Source organism: Oncorhynchus tshawytscha, linkage group LG30 (assembly GCF_018296145.1).
Source record: "Oncorhynchus tshawytscha isolate Ot180627B linkage group LG30, Otsh_v2.0, whole genome shotgun sequence".
Lineage (NCBI taxonomy): Eukaryota > Metazoa > Chordata > Actinopteri > Salmoniformes > Salmonidae > Oncorhynchus > Oncorhynchus tshawytscha.
The window spans coordinates 28,707,843-28,730,324 of NC_056458.1; the positions used below are offsets into that span (position 1 = coordinate 28,707,843).

The window sequence follows — 22,482 nt, forward strand, 5'->3', positions numbered from 1 at the left end:
CAATGATTTGCTTGTTAATGTCAAGGAAACGTATGAGTAGGCATTCATGAGCTTAGGAATGAAGTGTCCATTTTGATCAATTTGTTAATTCCCTATCTTTTCCCCTCTTCAGGTACCTACTTCACGCATGAAGCTAAAGGAGCCGACGATGCAGCAGATGCAGACACAGCCATTATCAACGCAGAGGGGGGCCACAACAATTCGGACGAGAAAAAGGAGTACTACATATAGAAATCACAGGGCCCCAATACTGTCCCCTGTAGGACACCATACTGTCTTTGGGTGAGGGGTGCTTGGGGTTTAAGTATGGTTGGGTAGGGGGGTAGGATGGGTTGGTTTTAGTGGTGATTGCCAGGGATTGAACAATGTATAGTCCAGTCTGTGCCGCTGAAGAGGAACAGTTTTGTGTGTATAAGGTGGAAATATTGGGAAGGGAGAGTAGGTTTTGGTTAAGAGTGGGTGGGTAGGGAGGGAGGGGGTTTGGGGGTTGCCAGATGTTGCCAGATATCACTGTAGAGCTTCACCATTCGACACCTCCCAAAACTGCTGGTACGAATTTTGTTTAGTTCAACCATTTGCAGAAAATTCTGTGCCTTGTTCTGAATTTCTTTTCTATTCATTCTTATTTTTTTCCCCGTCAACATGCCGTTGCTCCTCACCGTCCCCTCTTTCACTCTCTCCATTATGATTGTGATGTTGGCTTTCCTATGAGTGTTGAATTACACAGTGGCTCTGTTCATCTCTCCCACTGTGTTCGCACACACGTTCTCTTCTGCATACCAAAACCTCAAAAGAACCCTATTTCCACTATACTGTGAGCAGGCCTAGTCTCAAGCCACTACCTTTCTTTTTTTCCAACCTTTTGATAACTCCAAAACACATCCAACGCTTTACGTATCATCTTCGAAAAATGTACATGAGGAAAATATCATTACACATAAATAACATTACCCCCCTCTTTAAAACACACACACAAATATAATCTAAAGGAAGACAGTGGAGGACAGTTGGTCTCAAACTGTCCTTGTTTTCATTTTATCTGAGCCAATTCCTATTCACTGTGGATGACTTGTATTCTTTCCTCTCTCTTCAATTTGTTTTTCTTATTAGATATGCCAGCACATTTAAAACATTGGTACTATTTGGAATAAGCAAAGTAGAAGGCACATTATTTCACCCTCGCTATGCTGAACTTAAAAGCATTTTCAATTCACTATTTTTACCTTTTATTCTCTGTACAATGATGTTTTTGTTCTGTTCCAATGAATGGAACCGCAATTCCCCTGCAGGCATTTCATGTTTTATGATGACATTTTGGGGTTTTACATCGTCTCTCTCATTCAGAAATATTTTTGACAAACAACAAAACATTTAAAAGATCATTTGTTTTTAATGGTTTCTTTGGTGGTGTATACTCACCCTTTGTCTTTCAATCAAGCTGCCTCACTTTAGCCAAGCTGTAATAAAGTTGGTATAACAAAATGGTAACACTGATAGGATTAATTTCAATAAGAAATGACCGGAAGACATCTCCAAACTAATAAATGAATGTTGACTGTCAAAGGTGAATATCCTCATTATAATACATATATCAATCTACTGTAGGTTGTGAGGTACTAAATGGAATCAACATTTATAAAGCGATACTACCTTCATATTGTTACATGCTGAACAGTCAAATCTCACATGTAGAGTGGTTGTATTTTTCCAGCCTTGTGTATAAATTAGAACTAAGGAGTAATAAGGGTTATAGGAGTTTAAAGGAGATGGTGATACATAGACGATACATAGCTTCTGTATGAGCAACGGACCTACAATCATTGTGTCTAAGGCATTTTTTCAAAGGGTATGATTTCAATACAAAACATTATCTCAAAACAATTCAGACGCACCAGAACGAATAGTTCCAACAATATACAAACTATGACCAGACATTATATTCACACCAATGTATTATACACAAAGATTTTTTACAACCTAGTGGAATTTCATGTTTTTTCTGATTATCACAAGCTGTTTGTTATGAGTTTTGTCGCTCCATATTGTAAAACACTCATGACAGTTGAGGAGCATGTGTGTCACTCGGAATTACCACGGGAGACAGGGCCTTATTTCCCCTACTATCACACCCCAGCCTCTGGACTGTACATGGTCTTGTCATGATGCAACAATTTTCAGTTGCCCAAACAGTCAGCCAACACAACACTGCATGTATGTGAGTGTGAACCTCTAAAACAACATAATACAGTCTCCTATTTTTCTTTCTTTACAATTGACCTGCCTAAGCTTAAAGATGATACAATGTGGAAAGAGCCAGTTAGGGAGAGTACTTTTTGGGGAAATGTTCCTTTTCATGTATACATCACTACAGTAAACATTGCTGTTGAATTTAGTTACTGTCCTGCTGAGGTTGTTGACCTGACAATTAGGTTGAAAAGATGTTGTTGCTTACGTGTTTGATTTGATGTTTATTCCGAATATAATATCTTGAAGAAGGAGCTACCACTGATTTAATACTGTTTGACGACAATGCTGGTTGTTTATCAGGACAGTGGTGGCTTTCTGGCTCCGTTTAAATGCTCCATTTTAGACTGTGTGATTTCATGTGAAACATTTTGGATCCCCTCTGTTGTTTCAATGGATCAAACAACAGAGAGAATGTAACCGTCTTTTAGATTGAGGTTGTGTGACTTGTATTTAACAGTGAGCATTATTTTGCTTTGGTCAAAAGTGTGGTGGCTTCCTTTCACAACTGGACCTTAAAAAGTCTGTTCTTACCAAGTGAACATCTATTCACTCGTTCTGTAGGTGGACATTTTAATACATGTACTCACAGCTGTGTGGACTGGGTCGATGTACCGTACCAGTCAAAGGTTTGGACACACCTACTCATTCAAGGGTTTTTCTTTATTTGTACTATTTTCTACATTGTAGAATAATAGTGAAGACATCAAAACTATTAAAATAACACATATTGAATCATGTAGTAAGCATTCTTCAAAGTAGCCACCCATTGCCTTGATGACAGCTTTACACACTCTTGTCATTCTTTCAACCAGCTTCAGGAGGTAGTCACCTGGAATGCATTTCAATTAACAGGTGTGCCTTGTTAAAAGCGAATTTGTGGAATGTATTTCCTTAATGCGTTTGAGCCAATCAGTTGTGTTATGACAAGGTAGAGGTGGTATATAGAAGATAGCCCTATTTGGTAAAAATAAAAAAAAAACATATCTTGGCAAGAACAGCTCAAATAAGCAAAGAGAAATGACAATCCATCATTACTTTAAGACATGAAGGTCAGTCAATCCGAAAAAGTTAAAGAACTTTGAACGTTTCTTTAAGTGCAGTCGCAAAAACCATCAAGCGCTATGATGAAACTGGCTCTCATGAGGACCGCCACAGGAAAGGAAGACCCAGAGTTACATCTGCAGCAGAGGATGAGTTCATTAGAGTTACCAGCCTCAGAAACTGCAGCCCAAATAAATGCTTCAGAGTTCAAGTAACAGACACATCTCAACATCAACTGTTCAGAGGAGACTGCGTGAATCAGGCCTTCATGGTCGAATTTCTGTAAAGAAACCACTACTGAAGGACAATAAGAAGGAGTGATGGAGTGCTGCATCAGATGACCTGGCCTCCACAATCACCCAACCTCAAAGCAATTGAGATGGTTTGGGATGAGTTGGACCGTAGAGTGAAGAAAAAGCAGCCAACAAGTGCTCAGCATATGTGGGAACTCCTTCAAGAATGTTGGAAAAGCATTCCAGGTGAAGCTGGTTGAGAGAATGCCAAGAGTGTGCAAAGCTGTCAAGGCAAAGCGTGGCTACTTTGAAGAATCTAAAATATATTCTGATTGAAAATGTTTTTGTTTACTACATGATTCCATATGTGTTATTTCATAGTTTTGATGTCTTCACTATTATTCTACAATGTAGAAATAGTAAAAAATAAAGCAAAAACCGTTGAATGAGTAGGTGTGTTCAAACTTTTGACTGGTACTGTATATGTTTCTGCTTAACCTTTTACTGGTGTGTGTTGTGGTTTGTAATGGTTGACCACTGTCAGCACCAATAGGAAACAGGAGTGTATTGGGGAAAGTATATGCAACTCGAGCGTAGTTGACATAAAACAAATGTTAATTTCTATGATCACCTACTTAAAGGGAAACTCCACCCAAAAACTATATTTTGGTATTTGTTTCATTAGTCCATTGTTGATATAGTCCAAAAATGTTTTGCATGTCAGCAATCAAATTTTGAAGATATATAACTGTAAAAATATACAAAATACATAAATATAGTGGCGTTTTGAGTCATATGATGCGAAATGGATCATACTGGCTTGATATATGTATTTTGAAAGCTTTGGGGTGGAATTTTCCTTTAACCCTGGTGATATGAACAGCAAATCAAATACAATTCGATGATGGACAACAATTTGGGTGGGTGTAACAAGTCCAGATGTGTGTGGAATGAGTTTGATATTTGAGTATAGAATGTCATTTTTGTCATTTCTGTTTCTGTGTGTTATCAGTTTTTTCTTCTTCATGAAATGTCCCCTTTGTTACTCAAGCTACAGTTAATTTGGTAGTTTACGTGTTGAGGATTTATTTTTTATTTTATCAATTTACTTTTTACATTTCTTTGTTAATGCCCTGTCTCAGGTTCATGTGCATTGAATGGTGTGATTGCATCTCAGGTAGAATGCAAAGTCTAAGGCCCACCACACATTGATGAAGTATATATATAAAAAAGTACACCAATCATTTTAGATCAAGAGACAACTGGTGATTTGTTTTGCATTTAAGCTGTACATGTTTTATGAATTTTCTTAAATATTCGGTGCACTGTATAAGATGTTTAAGTATTTTTTTGTATAGACATAGTTCACAATGAAAGAGTACTCCGTTTGTTAAAATGATGCAGGAACAGAACACACTCAGCTGTGGCTGTGCAACTATCAATTTAAACATGTCTCGGACGTTTAGTTTTCCTTCCAGGACGTTTGGTCGTTTATCACTTCATTGTTTTTAGGTTGATTATTTTTGTTTTTCTGCTGTACTAGGGCAAGGTTAATGTGTATTAATGAAGAAAAAATATATCCACATTCCCATACACATTTTGTATTGGTTCATAAATAGACATTTTTACAAAAAATGAAGAGTTCTTGTCTTAATAAAAAAGAAAAAGATATTAATGTTCAAAGTAACTGGTGTATGTGTTGTTTTTAATTTTCCCTTTCCTTCTTTTCATGTATGAAGAGACCTATATAAAGAGACATAAAATGTGGTGCTTAAATGTTGGATGGATGGCCTCACACGTTTTCGCCGTTACATAGTCCGTTAACCCCTTTTTTGTGGTTTGAGGAGCATATTAAGAGCAAGCTCATCCTCCAAACCTATACAGTTTTGCTACAAATATCATAACATCTTCATCACACACATAAACCCACATGGACATGTAGAAAAACTACTCCTAATTAATAGAAATATGATACTCTGAGGAGCACCAAGAGAGAGACAATACATTTTACAAGGTTTGTGCTCTGCCAGAAAATCAATTTGTGGACTCCCATTGGGAAGTGCAGTACTACCCATTGAGCTACATCTTCAATAAGAGGAGATACTATTTTAATGAAAACAGAGATAGCAGTAAGTGTGAGAATCTAACGGTAACTGTAGAATCTGTGGAAATGGAAATCTTTGAGAAATAACACATTTACATTTTTGAAGAGCAATACATGGCGAGTCAGTCATAGAAAGGCCAAAAGAGCCACTACTATTTGTGGACACTCAAACATCATAGCAGCAATGTACAGTGTCATGGGCCAAGGATGATGCTCTCATAATATAAATAACATTTTGTATGCATCCATAATCGGGCCAGTGCAATTCAGCTTTCAGCTGCCACGTACGGCCTACATGTTATGTAATAAAAAACTACTACTGTTATGGGCAGGGAGCAGAATATCTTCCATTCCCTCCCAACAGATGAAAAGCACAACTAAAAGCAGGTGGAGGTGGGAAAAAGCAGCAGCAAAGTTGCACTACAATTCTGTTTGCTGGACTGGTCAATGTACGCAGAGTGCCATTATGTTGGAGAGTTTGTCAATATCTGGTAGCGTTCTGCGCACTGGTTGTCAGCTGAGGTAAAGACTGACTGGAGTTTCCTGCCAGAACCTTGCTTCACTCTGTTGAGCTTTGCTACCTTATGAAGGCCCATTTCAGGTCAGCAACCTGAACAACAAGGCTGAAATGTTGAAAATACAGTGCATTCAGATTATTATTTTTTTTCACAGAAACATCACATTTACATAAGTATTCAGACCTTTTACTCAGTACTTTGTTGAAGCACAGTTGGTAGCGATTACAGCCTCAACTTTTTCGGTATGACGCTACAAGCTTGGCACACCTGTATTTGGGGAGTTTTTCCCATTCTTCTCTACAGATCCACTGAAGCCCTGTCAGGTTGGATGGGGAGCGTCGCTGCACAGCTATTCTCAGGTCTCTCCAGAGATTTTTGATCAGGTTCAAGTCCAGGCCCCCTCCTGGGCCACTCAAGGACATTCAGAGACTTGTCCCCAAGCCACTCCTGCATTGTCTTGGCTGTGTGCTTAGTGTTGCTGTCCTGTTGGAAGGTGAACATTCATCCCAGTCTGAGGTCCTGAGCACTCTGGAGCAGGTTTTCATCAAGGATCTCTCTGTACTTTGTGCCATTCATCTTTCCCTCGATCCAGAGTAATCTCCCAGTCCCTACCACTAAAAGACATCTACACAGCATGATTCTGCCACCACGTGCTTCACTGTAGGGATGGTGCCAAGTTTCATCCAGATGTGATGCTTGGCATTCAGGCTTGAGTTCAATCTTAGTTTCATCAGACCAGAGAATCTTGTTTCTCTATGTGCTCCAGGAGTGTTCTGAGCGGGGAGGGAAAATTGATAAGTAGGCGTTATTGGCCGGGAGGTTTAGAACTTTCTTATTGGTCTGCTAACAGATTTGGCGATGTCACCAGGCAGGCCAAAACTCTATCCCACTAAATCACCATTCACTTTTCAAACAGCTCTTACACTAAAAGTGCATTATCATCATTCTCACAATTTCACAGTGTTGTTCCAACCTCATAGTGTAAATATACTGAACAAAAATACAGTATTAACGCAACATTGTCAAAGAGTTTACTGAGTTACAGTTCAGATAAGGAAATCAGTCAAATTAATTAATTAGGCCCTTATCTATGGATTTCACAAGACTGTGATACACGATATGTAGAGTTGAATTCGGAAGTTTACATACACTTAGGTTGGAGTATTAACACTCGTTTTTAACCACTCCACAAATTACAAACTATAGTTTTGGCAAGTCGGTTAGGACATATTCTTTGTGAATGACACAAGTGATTTTTCCCCAAAACAATTAGACAGATTATTTCACTTATAATTCACTGTATCACAATTCCAGTGGGTCAGAAGTTTACATACACTAAGTTGACTGTGCCTTTAAACAGCTTGGAAAATTCCATAAAATGAAGTCATGGTTTTAGAAGCTTCTGATAAGCTAATTGACATCATTTGAGTCAATTGGAGCTGAACCTGTGGATGTATTTCAAGGCCTACCTTCAAACTCAGTGCCTCTTCGCTTGACATCATGGGAAAATCAAAAGAAACCAGCAAAGTCCTCAGAAAAAAGATTGTAGACCTCCACAAGTCTGGTTCATCCTTGGGAGCAATTTCCAAACACCTGAAGATACTACGTTCATCTGTACAAACAATAGTACGCAAGTATAAACACCATGGGACCACGCAGCCATCATACCGCTCAGGAAGGAGACGTGTTCTGTCTCCTAGAGATGAATGTACTTTGGTGCGAAAGTGCAAATCATTCCCAGAACAACAACAAAGGACCATGTGATAAGGAAACAGGTACAAAATGATCTATATCCACAGTAAAAACAAGTCCTATATCAACATAACCTGAAAGGTCACTCAGCAAGGAAGAAGCCACTGCTCCAAAACTGACATAAAAAAAGCCAGACTACGGTTTGCAACTGCACATGGGGACAAAAATTTTACTTTTTGGAGAAATGTCCTCCGGTCTGATGAAACAAAAATAGAACTGTTTGGCCATAATGACCATCGTCATGTTTGGAGGAAAAAGGGGGAGGCTTGCAAGCCGAAGAACACCATCCCAACCGTGAAGCACGGGGGTGGCAGCATCATGTTGTGGGGGTGCTTTGCTGCAGGAGGGAAATGATGTGGATATATTGAAGCAACATCTCAAGACATCAGTCAGGAAGTTAAAGCTTGGTCGCAAATGGGTCTTCCAAATGGACAATGACCCCAAGCATACTTCCAAAGTTGTGGAAAAATGGCTTAAGGACAACAAAGTCAAGGTATTGGAGTGGCCATCACAAAGCCCTGACCTCAATCACAAAGCCCTGACCTACCTATAGAAAATTTGTGGGCAGAACTGAAAAAGAGCGTGCGAGCAAGGAGGCCTACAAACCTGACTCGGTTACACCAGCTCTGTCGGGAGGAATGGGTCAAAATTTTTGTGGGAAGCTGGTGTAAGGCTACCTGAAACGTTTGACCCAAGTTAAACAATTTAAAGGCAATGCTACCAAATACTTATTGAGTGTATGTAAACTTCTAACCCACTGGGAATGTGATGAAAGAAATACAATCTGAAATAAATCATTTTCTCTGCTATTATTCTGACATTTCACATTCTTAAAGTAAAGTGGTGATCCTAACTGACCTAAGACAGGGTTTTTTACTAGGATTAAATGTCAGGAATTGTGAAAATCTGAGTTTAAATGTATTTGGCTATTTTTATTTATTTTTTGTACCTTTAACTAGGCAAGTCAGTTAAGAACAAATTCTTATTTTCAATGACAGCCTAGGAAGAAGTGGGTTAACAGCCTGATCAGGGGCAGAATGACAAAATTGTACCTTGTCAGCTCGGGGGTTTGAACTTGCAACCTTCCAGTTACTAGTCCAACGCTCTAACCACTAGGCTACCCTGCCGCCCCTGCTGCAATGCGTACAGTCTTGGCCAAAAGTTTTGAGAATTACACAAACGTTAATTTCCACAAAGTTTGCTGCTTCAGTGTCTTTAGATATTTTTGTCAGATGTTACAATGGAATACTGAAGTATAATAACAAGCATTTCATAAGTATCAAAGGTTTTTATTGACAATTACATGAAGTTGATGCAAAGAGTCAATATTTGCAATGTTGAGCCTTATTTTTCAAGAACTCTGCAATCCGCCCTGGCATGCTGTCAGACCATTATTGCATAATCAATGCTTGGAGTTTGTCAGAATTTGTGGGTTTTTGTTTGTCCACCCTCCTCTTGAGGATTGACCACAAGTTGTCAATGGGATTAAGGTGGTCTGGGGAGTTTCCTGGCCATGGACCCAAAATATCAATGTTTTGTTCCCCCAAGCCACTTAGTTATCACTCTTGCATTATGGCAAGGTGCTCCATCATGCTGGAAAAGGCATTTTTTGTCACCAAACTGTTCCTGGATGGTTGGGAGAAGTTGCTCTCGGGGGATGTGTTGGTACCATGCTTTATTCATGGCTGTGTTCTTAGGCAAAATTGTGAGAAGGCTGAGAAGCAACCCCACACATGAGTGGTCTCGGGATGCTTTACTGTTGGCATGACACAGCGCTCACCTTGTCTTCTTCGGACAAGCTTTTTTCCAGAACAATCGGAAAGGGGATTCATCAGAGAAAATGACTTTACCCCAGTCCTCAGCAGTCCAATCCCTGTATCTTTTGCAGAATTTCAGTCTATCACTGATGTTTTTCTTGAAGAGAAGTGGCTTCTTTGCCCCCCTTCTTGACACCAGGCCATCCTCAAAAAGTGTTCACCTCAATGTGCGTGCAGATGCACTCACACCTGCCTGCTGCCATTCCTGAGCAAGCTTTGTACTGGTGGTGCCCCGATCCCGCAGCTGAATCAACTTAAGGAGACGGTCCTGGCGCTTGCTGGACTTTCTTGGGCACCCTGAAGCCTTCTTCACAACAATTGAACCGCTCTCCTTGAAGTTCTTGATGATCCAATTAATGGTGGATTTAGGGGCAATCTTACTGGCAGCGTCCTTGCCTGTGAAGCCCTTTTTGTGCAAAGCAATGATGACGGCACATGTTTCCTTGCAGGTAACAATGGTTGAAAGATGAAGAACAATGATTCCAAACACCACCCTCCTTTTGAGTGATGTGATTGCTGGCACCGTCTCATTCCTCAGGGTGGTTAGATCTGCTTTTAAAGTATCAGAAACCTCCTGTATTCGGGCCTCAATCGTAGCAACTATCTCAGAGCGTAGTAGTTTGATGGCCTCGAGAATGTTTATTTCAGCGCCGCCAGGCCAAGTCGCACCCCCGGGTAAAGTGTGATTCCCCGGGCCCTCAGACTCAGGAGAGGGCGGTGATGAGAGTGGGTCTTGTAGGCCGGGCTTTCTCAAAGTCATGTTTTTGGCCTTATGTTTCGTCTACATGCTGACATTCGAAAGCAAAGTAGTCTTGGTTTTTACGAAAAGGGATCAACAAACTAATTTTTGAAAATAAATATGGTTCTGCTGCAAAATTCACAAACTTTAAGATTTTTTTTTTTTAAACTGCAATTTATCTGATCACTCTTCATAACATTCTGGAGTATATGCAAATTGCCATCATACAAACTGAGGCAGCAGATATTGTAAAGATTAATATTTGGGTCATTCTCAAAACTTTTGGCCAACTTGTTTCCTGGCCCAAGCAAGTCTTTTCTTCTTATTGGTGTCCTTTAGGTAGTGGTTCTTACAAGAAGCACATCTTACAGCCAGTGAATACAAGAAATTAAAGAGGGTATGGGTAGGACAAGTTTTTGCATCCTCTTTCAACTCAAAATCAAAAGGAACTGCACTTTTGATAAGTAGACACATTCCCCTTTTGTGTCAGCAACACTATATCTGATCCTTCAGGCAGGTTTGTTTTGGTGCATGGGCATAAGTATTCGAAGTCTTGGACCCTATTGAATATTTATGCTCGTAACTTCGATGACAATATGTTTGCTCAAGCACCACCAGGATGGCTACTGGCTGGAAGAGATTACAATTTTTGTTTAGATACAGTTCTTGATAGGTCCTCTGAAACACTCTCCTCTTACCAAAGCCGCCAAGCTCACAATATCATTCATGAAGGATCTCAATTTACTAGAAGTCTGGAGACGGATGCACCCAAAGGATAGGGACTACTGATTTTATTCACACCATCACAACACACACACACAAATAGATAACTTTCTGCTAACAACCCAACAGTTTCATAGAGTGTTAGATACCAATTATCTCCCCAGATTGTTTAGTGACCATTCTCCTCTGGTGTTATCAATCTCCATTCCTACCAAGGTAAATGGAGCATATAGATGGAGACTAAATTCTACACTCCTGAAGCAACCTGACTTTTGTGTATTCATCAAAGAGCAGATCAATATTTTCACTTTGACAAACAAACCCTCTGCTCCTGACAGTTTCATTCTTTGGGACGCATTGAAAGCCTATGTGAAGAGACAGATCATTGCCTATACTAAAGGGTTGAAGAGAAAACACGGTGCCGAACTGAATGTCCTTGAATCTGAAAAGAGGCCTGAATAAAGACCTATACAGGCTTTTGGTAAATAAAAAACTGAAATATAATACTCTGAACACGTATCAAGCTGAGAGGACCATCACTAAATCAAAACAGCATTACTACGAACTTGGAGAGAAAGCACACAAAGTGTTGGCATGGTAACTGAAATCAGAGGAAAGTAAGAGGACAAATAATGCTATAGAAACTCTTACTAATGAGATATTTTGACCCTACTGAAATGAGTTATACTTTTAAGAAATACTACGAGGACCTCTATACTTCCCAATCAATTGATGATCTATCAGAGATGGATTATTTTCTCTCCTCTCTCAACCTCCCATGCCTGTCAGAGGAATACAGAGAACGCCTGAGTGAACAGTTCTCAGTCCCTGAATTGTTGGAGGCCATTAAATCTTTATCTTCTAATAAATCTCCTGAGGAGGATGGCGTCCCTTCAGAGTTCTATAAAGAATTTAAGGAGCTGTTGATACCCTACCTTATGGAGGTACTTAAAAAAAGATGGGGAGGACAACTGCTTTCCAGACTCTTTCTCTCAAGCTGTGATTACAGTCATTCACAAGAAAGGGAAACACCTGCTAAAGTGCACCTTCTATAGACCACTCTCTCTCCTTAATATAGATTGTTAACTGATCACCATGATGCTAACTAAGAGACTAGAGTTATTGCTCCCTCTGCTGGTCAACCCAGATCAGACTGGCTTCATAATTAATAGATTGACCTCCAAAAATCTCAGAAGGTTCTTTGATATAATTCACCTTGCTAACGAAAACAAAATACCTTGTGTAGCAGTCTTCCTCGATGCCAAAAAGGCCTTTGATATGGTCAAATGGCCATATCTCTTTTACGTTTTGGAAAGGTAGGTTTAGGCACCATGTTTGTAAACTTGATTAAATCACTGTCCTAAAGCTAGGATTGCTACCAATGGGATTATTTCCTTGTTCCCTCTATATAAGGGGAACAGACAGGGTTGCCCTATTAGCCCCCACCTCTTCACCCTCCTTATCAAACCTTATCAAAACATATATATAGGCCTATGGGCTAAGCTACATAAGCTACATGAGATATCAGTGTGACTGATTTGAAAAGCCACAAAAAAGGTGTGCTATTTCTTACCTTACTACACAAGCTGTGCACAAGTGATAAGCTATTGTCACTCCTTAGACTTCTTAATTTAATGATGTCTTTACATATACTAAATAATATTTGTGTGAAATTAGTTTGGATTTAGAATGGGCCATTATTATGCACCTGCTCGGAACAGGGGCTGGCGTTTATGCACTTAAATAGCGAATGGAGGACGCTTTCCCATGGTTCATTTTCATGCCAAACAGGTAGGCTATACTGTTGTAAAGTGAAGCAATGTGCTTAATATTAGGGAAGTTGATAAATAAATATAATAGGCCTAGTCTATAGAAAGCTGATGGGATCCTCTTTTTAATAGAGGCCATCAAAACTCTGTTTTTTTACGCAATTCCATAGCCGATATAAATATTGCACAACATGAGCTCATGGGCTTGAATGTTTGATTTGATTTTCGAAAACATTTGCAATGATGTCAGAGTGATTAGAGCGACAATTTAGTGCTGAATACCAGACAGTTATCAAGTTTGGTAGGCTGCTAATGACCATCACTAGCATCAGACCTTGGAGAAGCCTAGTTACCATGACTATATGGTCAGGTGGAATTTGACTGAGGTCATGACTCAGGCGGTAATATAGTCACTGTAACAGCCCTAGTTGGACGTAATGCCAATTCTGGGGGGATGTAAAGAAATTTGTGCACAAAATATGAGAGTAAAAAGAGTTTTGTGCGTATGGAAAATTTCTGGAACCTTTTATTTCAGCTCATGAAACATGGGACCAACACTACATTTTTGTTCAGTATATGTAAAACACAGGTTATCACGTTTTTGACTGCACTGGGCCTTTAACATTAGGTTGTGCTTATGACTAAACTTTTATTAATGTGATAATACAGACATTTTAGTCTATATCCAGTGTTACATGTTACATCTTATTATTATGAATCACTTCCTAACAAAGAGTTCCTCTCAGTGCATTTCTACTTTTGTCTAAATGAATATTAACTAAATGTGTTGAAATGTTACGAGGCAGAGGCAGTTTGAAAGGTAGAATTAAAAGTTCACCAAAATGAAGTTCAAGTAGCAGCACATTAATTCATGGATATTGGAATGAATTAAGTAAATTATAAAAAGATTGGTAGAGCCTCTTAAGACTCAATTAATGTGACAACTTCTGAAAAGGTCAGAAAAACTCTGATTCTTTTTTAAATTTACCTTTATTTAATCAGGCAAGTCAGTTAAGAACAAATTCTTATTTTCAATGATGGCCTAGGAACAGTGGGATAACTGCCTGTTCAGGGGCAGAACAACAGATTTGTACCTTGTCAGCTCAGGGGTTTGAACTCACAACCTTCCAGTTACTAGTCCAATGCTCTAACCACTAGGCTACCCTGCCACACCATTCTATGGGTTTAATAGTAAATTCAGTATAGTACTATGTTAATATATTTCCATATTGCTTAGTCACAGATTCAGCAAAACATTTTAGAAGGATGTCACACAGAATTCATTGTGAATATGGAAATTGTTTTCCACATCGAAATAAGACGTGATGCATCCTCACTTATAGTTTGACACAGTTGACACACACACACACACACACACACACACACACACACACACACACACACACACACACACACACACACACACACACACACACACACACACACACACACACACACACACACACACACACACACACACACACACACACACACACACACACACACACACACACACACACACACACTCACTCCTGATGACATTTCCTGATTATAGTTTATCATCTAACATTTTGAATTCTCTTTGAACAGAGCCCATGGTGGAAGTCTTTAGAAGTCCAGCAGCAACACACTTTCTGTACCTGCTCAACCATGGCCATGCCTATAGATTGCCCATGCTTGTGTCAAGAACACAATTTCGGCACACAATGGAGCTATTTACCCTCTCTGAGTGTTCCGAAACAAAGTGTGTCCACTCAATCATACGGACTGGTGTAAAAATATTATATAAAAGCAATACAAATGTCAAGATCTAGAACTATTGTGCTTCATTCAAACTATAATTGCAATGCCATGTTGATTCTCCAAATTGAACCCTAGCCATTCAGGTAGAATTGGCATTCCTACGCTCTTGGATACTTTACATTTTGTTGTTATTCTTCCTTTGCCAAGACATTTGGACATTTCCCACTGTTGGACAATACTGCAAGAGATTCAAGGTAAGTCTATATCTCTCCAAACTACACAGCAGCTCTCACCACTGCTGCCCCCGCAATCAAGGTGTCTTATGGTGAAGTTTCACCCCTACTCTCAGCAGCAATCTCTCGCGACAGCCTACTGCAGATGTTGACTTTGGGTTGTTGTCTGTATGAAGCCCTGGCTTTTGATTGCCTGAGCAAGGGCACTGGAACGGCTTGTCATGCTGCCAGGGCTCAAAGTCACCTTGTACCACTGATAGAAGCCTATCTGCTAGCGGGCTGCTAGAGCCCAGCACAGATGTCATGTGGCATCATCTGCTGTCCTGAGACACAAAGACACTTGTGGTTGCGGAGGAGGAGAAGGGGAGAGGAGGGGGACGTGTTAAACTTGGAGCCCCCTGTCAGGAGGATTCCATAATGATCCACATGTGTTGCTCGGAGATTTCATGTCAAGGCATGAGCACCAGTTCCCCTGGCTTTTACTTCGCCTGGAAGAATAGAAGCACTGCATGAGCAAAGTGTTATCTTTCACTCACATTTATGACTGTGATTTTACTCAAATTCAACCACAAAGACCAGGGAGGTTTTCCAATGCCTCGCAAAGAAGGGCACCTATAGGTAGACGGGTAAAAAAAATCAGACATTGAATATCTATTTGAGCATGTTGAAGTTATCAATTACACTTTGTAGTGACTGGGTGTATTGATACACTATCCAAAGTTACTGGCATCCTTCCTAACTCCGGAGAGGAAGGAAACCGCTCAGGGATTTCACCATGAGGCCATTGGTGACTTTAAAACTGAGGATATATCCACAACATTGTAGTTACTCCACAATTCTAACTTAACTGACAAAGTTAAAGAAATACAAGTATTACAAAACATGCATTCTGTTTGCAACGCGGCACTAAAGTACTACTGTATTAAATGGGGCAAAGCAATTCACTTTTTGTCCTGAATACAAAGTGTTATGTTTGGGGCAAATCCAATACATCACATTACTGAGTACCACTCTCCATATTTTCAAGCATAGTGGTGGCTGCATCATGTTATGGGAATGCTTGTAATAGTTAAGAAACGGAATGAGCTAAGCACACGCAAAACCCTAGAGGAAAACCTGGTTCAGTCTGCTTTTCACCAGACACTGGGAGATGAATGCACCTTTCAGCAGGACAGTAACCTAAAAGACAAGGCCAAATATATACTGGAGTTGCTTACCAAGATGACATTGAATGTTCCTGAGTGGCCTAGACTTAAATCAGCTTGAAAATGTATGACAAGACTTAAAAATGGCTGTCTAGCAATGATCAACAACCAACCTGACAAATCTTGAATAATTTTTGAAAGAATAATGTGCACATATTGTACAATCTAGGGGTGCAAAGCTCTTAAACTTACCCAGAAAGACTCACAGCTGTAATCACTGCTAAAGGTGATTCTCACATGAATTGACTCAGGGGTGTGAACACTGTAAATGAGAGATTTCTGTACTTCATTTTCAATGTGTAAGTCATTATTTTGTGCAATCCACTTACCTAGCAGTTAATACAGCACACAGGAATTTGTTGGTTTACCTCCACCTGAAAATTGTTCTGCAGTTTGGCTCACTGTTGTTTTGTTTTTGTTTTTGTTTTTGCACTGTCATACCAAACACGCTCGGTGAAACTCTGTCCATCGTTTTCTTTGGGTACCATGGTGCCGCGTGGGGGAATCTGAGCAACATAGCATCCCACTGGGCACAGATGGCAGTTCAATGTGAATTCACCATATCATTCAATTTAGGTTAAAAGTTAAGTGAAAAAAATACTAAATTCCCGTACACTGATAACTTTTTGCAAATCCAATCGGTTTTAAACATAGATTCAACATCATCACATAAAATGTTCTCGTTGAAATGAAATAGAAACAACATTGATTCAACCAGTTTTTGTCCATTGGGATGTTCTTTACATTATATGCAGTATCTGTGATCCATGACAGACCCAGGGACCACACTATCTGTCGCGGGCATCTGCACTGACTATCTGCACTGACTCTATGCACACTCGAGGTTTCTAACTATAACCACATATTCACACACACTTACACTGACACTCTCGCACGCACACACACCTTTTGTTCTTCTATCCTCGTGGGGACCTAAAATTGATTTCCATTCAATATCTTATTTTCCCTAACCCTAACCTTAACCATAACACAAACACAAACCCAACTCCTAACCTTAGCCCATACCCTAACTCCTAACCCTAGCCTCTTACTCTAACCCTAATTTTAACCCAAACCCTAAACCTAACCCCGAAGCTTAAAATAGCCTTTGTCCTCATGGGGACATGGGATAATTTCCCTTGTTTGGCTGTCCTTGTAGGGACTTTGGGGGATTTTAGGGTCCCCACAAGGCTAGAAGAACCAACACACGCACATGCTCACACACACAGGACAAATATAAGCACGCCCCATTTTACCTTTGACACGCACCTACACCCACACATCTTGACGCCCACACAAGTATGAACACACACACAACACACTCACCATATACGCTGCTGCTACTATTGACATGATAATTTATCCTGCTGACAGTCACTTTCACTCTGCTTACATTTACAGTACCAGTCAAAGGTTAGGACACATCTACTTATTAAATTGTTATTATTATTTTTTACTATTTTCTACATTGTAGAATAATAGCGAAGACATCAAAACTATGAGATAACACATATGGAATCATGTAGTAACCAAAAAAAGTGTTAAACATGTATATTTATACTTGAGATTCTTCAAAGTAGCCACCCTTTGCCTTGATGACAGCTTTGCTCACTCTTGGCATTCTCTCAACCAGCTTCACCTGGAATGCTTTTCCAACAGTCTAGAAGTAGTTCCCAAACATTCTGAGCACTTGTTGGCTGCTTTTCCTTCACTCTGTGGTTCAACTCATCCAAAACCATCTCAATTGGGTTGAGGTCGGGTGATTGTGGAGTCCAGGTCATCTGATGCAGCACTCCATCACTCTCCTTCTTGGTCAAATAGCCCTTACACAGCTGTGTTGAATGTGTTGAAAACAAATTATAGTCCCACTAAGTGCTAACCAGATGGGATGGCATATCGTTGCACAATGCTGTGACAACCATGCTGGTTTAGTGTGCCGTGAATTCTAAATAAATCAATGACAGTGTCACCAGCAAAGCACCCCCACACCATCACACCTCCTTCTCCATGCTTCATGGTGTGAACCACACATGTGGAGATCATCTGTTCACCTACTCTGCGTCTCACAAAGACACAGCGGTTGGAATCAAAATCGCAATTTTGGACTGATCAGACCGATCTAAGAAGAAAGCCCCTCTCCCAACAGGTGTGATTACTACCTCTGGGGGCTTAGAGCTTGAAGTTGTCACCTCATACAAGTACTTGGGTGTATGGCTAGATGGTATACTGTCCTTTTCTCAGCACATATCAAAGCTGCAGGCTAAAGTTATATCTAGACTTTGTTTCCTCTATCGTAATCGCTCCTCTTTCACCCCAGCTGCCAAACTAACCCTGATTCAGATCACCATCCTACCAATGCTAGATAACGGAGACGTAATTTATAGATTGGCAGGTAAGGGGGCTCTCGAGCGGCTAGATGTTCTTTACCATTCTGCCATCAGATTTGCCACCAATGCTCCTTATAGGACACATCACTGCACTCTATACTCCTGTGTAAAATGGTCATCTCTGTATACCCGTCGCAAGACCCACTGGTTGATGCTTATTTATAAAACCCTCATAGGCCTCACTCCCCCCTATCTGAGATTTCTACTGCAGCCCTCATCCTCTACATACAACAACAGTTCTGCCAGTCACATTCTGTTAAAGGTCCCCAAAGCACACACGTCCCTTTTTCTTTTCAGTTCGCTGCAGCTAGCGACTGGAACGAGCTGCAACAAACACTCAAACTGGACAGTTTTATCTCAATCTCTTCATTCAAAGACTCAATTATGTACATGCTTACTGACAGTTGTGGCTGCTTTGCGTGATGTATTGTTGTCTCTACCTTCTTGCCCTTTGTGCTGTTGTCTGTGCCCAATAATGTTTGTACCATGTTTTGTGCTTCTACCATGTTGTGTTGCTACCATGCTGTTGTCATGTATTGCTGCCTTGCTATGTTGTCTTAGGTCTCTATTTCTGTAGTGTTGTCTCTCTTGTCGTGATGTGTGTTTTGTCCTATATATATATATTTGGTAGGCCCGCATTGTAAATAAGAATGTGTAAATGACTTGCCTTAAATGACTTGCCTAGTTAAATAAAAGTTCAACACCATTGCTCATGTTTCTTGGCCCAAACAAGTCTCTTCTCATTATTGATGTCCTTCAGTCATGATTTCTTTTCAGCAATTTGACCATGAACAGTTGATGTTCATTTGGGCTGCAATATCTGAAGCTGGATTTCAGAATGAACCTGGAAGAATCCATTGAAGGGTTTAGGTAAACTGTATGGGAGGTATGAGTATTTGTAGATTTTTTATTATACCTTTATTTAACTAGGCAAGTCAGTTAAGAACAAATTCTTATTTTCAATGATGGCCTAGGAACAGTGGGTTAACTGCCTTGTTCAGGGGCAGAACAGATTTGTACCTTGTCAGCTAGGGGGTTTGAACTTGCAACCTTCTGGTTACTAGTCCAATGCTCTAACCACTAGGCTACCCTGCCACAACATTCTATGGGTTTAATAGTAAATTCAGTATAGTACTATTCAGTATAGTACGCCCCAGATGAAAGTGTATAATTGGCTTCCATTAATGTCGTAAATAGACAAGATATTGAGTTTCTTAAACAAATGTGCAGATTGAGCCAGGTAATTAGAGAAGGTGGCTAGTCTTGCAAATTAGTTTTGTTTGATGAGTAATTTGTGTTGGTAGGAGGCATATGTACTGGTCCAGACAATATTACAGTAAATGAGATGTGGGTAAATGAAGCTACATGTATAGTATAGAGTTAGGAAGCAAGCCTGATGAACCAGACGACTAATTTGCTTAATGAGAACTCCCTTCAGTCCAGCATCTCACATAGTTCTTGACTTGATTTCTCATGTGAATTATTGGATTTCTCTCTAGAGAAACGGAAGGTTGGGCTCACAAAAAATATAACTAAATGGAACTCAAGTAATTGAACCGACATCGGTCTATTAGTTTAAAACCGGAAGAAGAAGAAATGTTAATCGCTCATCATCTATAAGACACGAACAAAACTTCCATAGACTTGGGAATAACACTCTGATACAAACATTGCAAGCATGTCATCACAACTGGACATGTTTTGTGTTTTAGGAACCTACACTCTAAAAATTAGGGGTTCAAACAAGGTTTCTTCTCAGATCCTCAAAATTCTTTGAATAATCTTAGGGTTCTTGGCACTGAGAATTGCCCCCAAATGTAAAGCGTCTGTGTGTAGCTGGTGAGATGAGTCAAGCGCAGGACGGCAGATAATAGTAATGAAAGCAATTTTACTCAATATTATCACAATACACGTTGTATAAATAAAGGCCACAAATACGGACCGCAATACAATAAACAATTACTCACAAACAAACATGGGGGAACAGAGGGTTAAATAATGAACAAGTAATTGGGGAATTGAAACCAGGTGTGTAAGACAAAGACAAAGCAAATGGAAAATGAAAAGTGGATCGGCGATGGCTAGAAGGCCAGTGACGTCGACCGCCGAACGCTGCCCGAACAAGGAGAGGGACTGACTTTGGCGGAAGTCGTGACACCAAAAGGTTTTTCCAAGAACCCCATAGGAGGTGGGGTTCATATAGGAACCTCCTTAGTTGGTGAGGATTCTTGCTGGAACCTAACTACCCAACTGAAACATTTATATTTGAAAGGACAGCATTTAAGTTAAGGTTTGTCCCTTATATGATCTAAATTGATATTGTTTTAGGAAACCATCTCTCTTTTCATATTTGTGAAAATCGCTTTAAAACAGAAAATGGGCACAATTCAATGGATATCAATCATCAAAGAGGTAAGAATATGTAGGCTACAAGAATATGTTGAAGGCTAGCTGCATTGGGTACAGATGACTGAACTGCTCACTTTTGTGTCTGTGTTTGTAGGTACAGTTTGTGTATGATTCACATTTAACACAAAAACCAAGGTGTGAATGCTGATGTGTGCATGTTTTGGTAAATTATTATTTATGGGATTCACAGACCCCTCCCTCCCTACACCTCTGATGACTATAACAGGAAACCTGTTCGATCATCATGCACCGCAAAATAATTCTGGCTATGGATACGGAGAACATCAACACGATAACATCAACACGGCAGAGGATATATCCATTGGACTTGGGGATCTGCTGGGACTTTACCTCACATTTGGATTTTTCTATTCTCCTTTGCCACTAAAATCATAATAAACACAGACAACAAAAATATTGTGTTATTGTTATGCATAATAATAATAATGGGGGAGGGGGGGGGTAGTTCAAAAATTAACCCTAAAAGGTTATTCAAAAGGTTCTTTGATAATCCATTAAAACATGGTTCTTTGAAGAACCCTTAAAGTGTTATTCTAAGAACTTTTAGGGGTTCCCCCACAGTTTCAATTTGAAGAACCCCTAAAGGATACTCCAGGAACCTTTTATTTTTTAGAGTGTATATATTGTAATGTCCCCACACTGTTCTCACAACATAATGAAATGTTTTAGGAACTTTAAAAGAACAACAACATATGTTCTATTAACATTCTTGCAATATCAGAGGAATGTTTTGCCACCCTAATACCAACATTGTAGAATCATCAAACAGGGTTGGGGTAAGTGCTTTTTCAATTCCAGTCAATTCAGGAAGTACACTGAAATTGACCCCAACCCAATACAACTGGACATCATTTGTGTTATTAGAACTTTTGGGGGAATGCTCTTACAGCTTTCCCACAACTTAATGAACATTCACAGAACCAGTTTTGGTTTGCTGGGTAGTTAGTAATTCTGACATTTACATATGGGTGTAAGAAAAATGAAGAGGGGACAAAACAAAGTCAGATATTCAGTTGTACTTCTGCAGGTTTGTAGTTGGACACAAATTGCTGAGATAAAGCATCCCACCTAATTTGTAATTACCTCTGCTGAATCACTGCTGTGCTAATAATTGCACATTGAAAATAATGGGTGTTTGGTGGTTAGTGCAGGCATTAGAGAAGCTTGCTTTGAAAGGTTATTTACCGAATTAAACAATTTAGGGACAAAATGTTCTGTTGGTGCCATCGGAACTGGAGTATTCAAGGCTGCCTGCCTCACTGTCTAATCATAACTTGTCACCAGAAATAGATCTATCCTTTTCAATGCTAGGAGTGGACAGAAAGGTTGTTTACCTACCCTGTCATTAAAACGGACTACTCTCTATGAAGACTTTGGCATGCAAGTAAACACAGTTGCCTATCCATTAATTTTCCTCAACCACTGTAACATAGCCCCATTGCTTCCCCATCGGGGGCCAGCTTTCACTTCTTTAGTTGATAGCGAGCGCCACGGTGGCCATTGTGGCTTTGTAATGGCCTGAGTCACCCTGCTCCACCATT

General features: G+C 39.9%; 1 protein-coding gene across 4 annotated transcripts in view; it reads left to right on the plus strand.

Moving 5' to 3' along the window:
* Positions 1-454, plus strand: part of LOC112228465 (cell adhesion molecule 1) — a 495,694-nt gene extending 495,240 nt beyond the window's left edge. For all 4 annotated transcript variants that reach the window (XM_042309109.1, XM_042309111.1, XM_024393800.2 and 1 more), the window contains one exon: positions 113-454. In XM_042309109.1, the coding sequence (XP_042165043.1) occupies positions 113-231 (119 nt within the window). In that variant the 3' untranslated portion in view covers positions 232-454. The remainder of the gene's footprint in view (positions 1-112) is intronic.
* Positions 455-22,482: the final 22,028 nt, after the last annotated feature.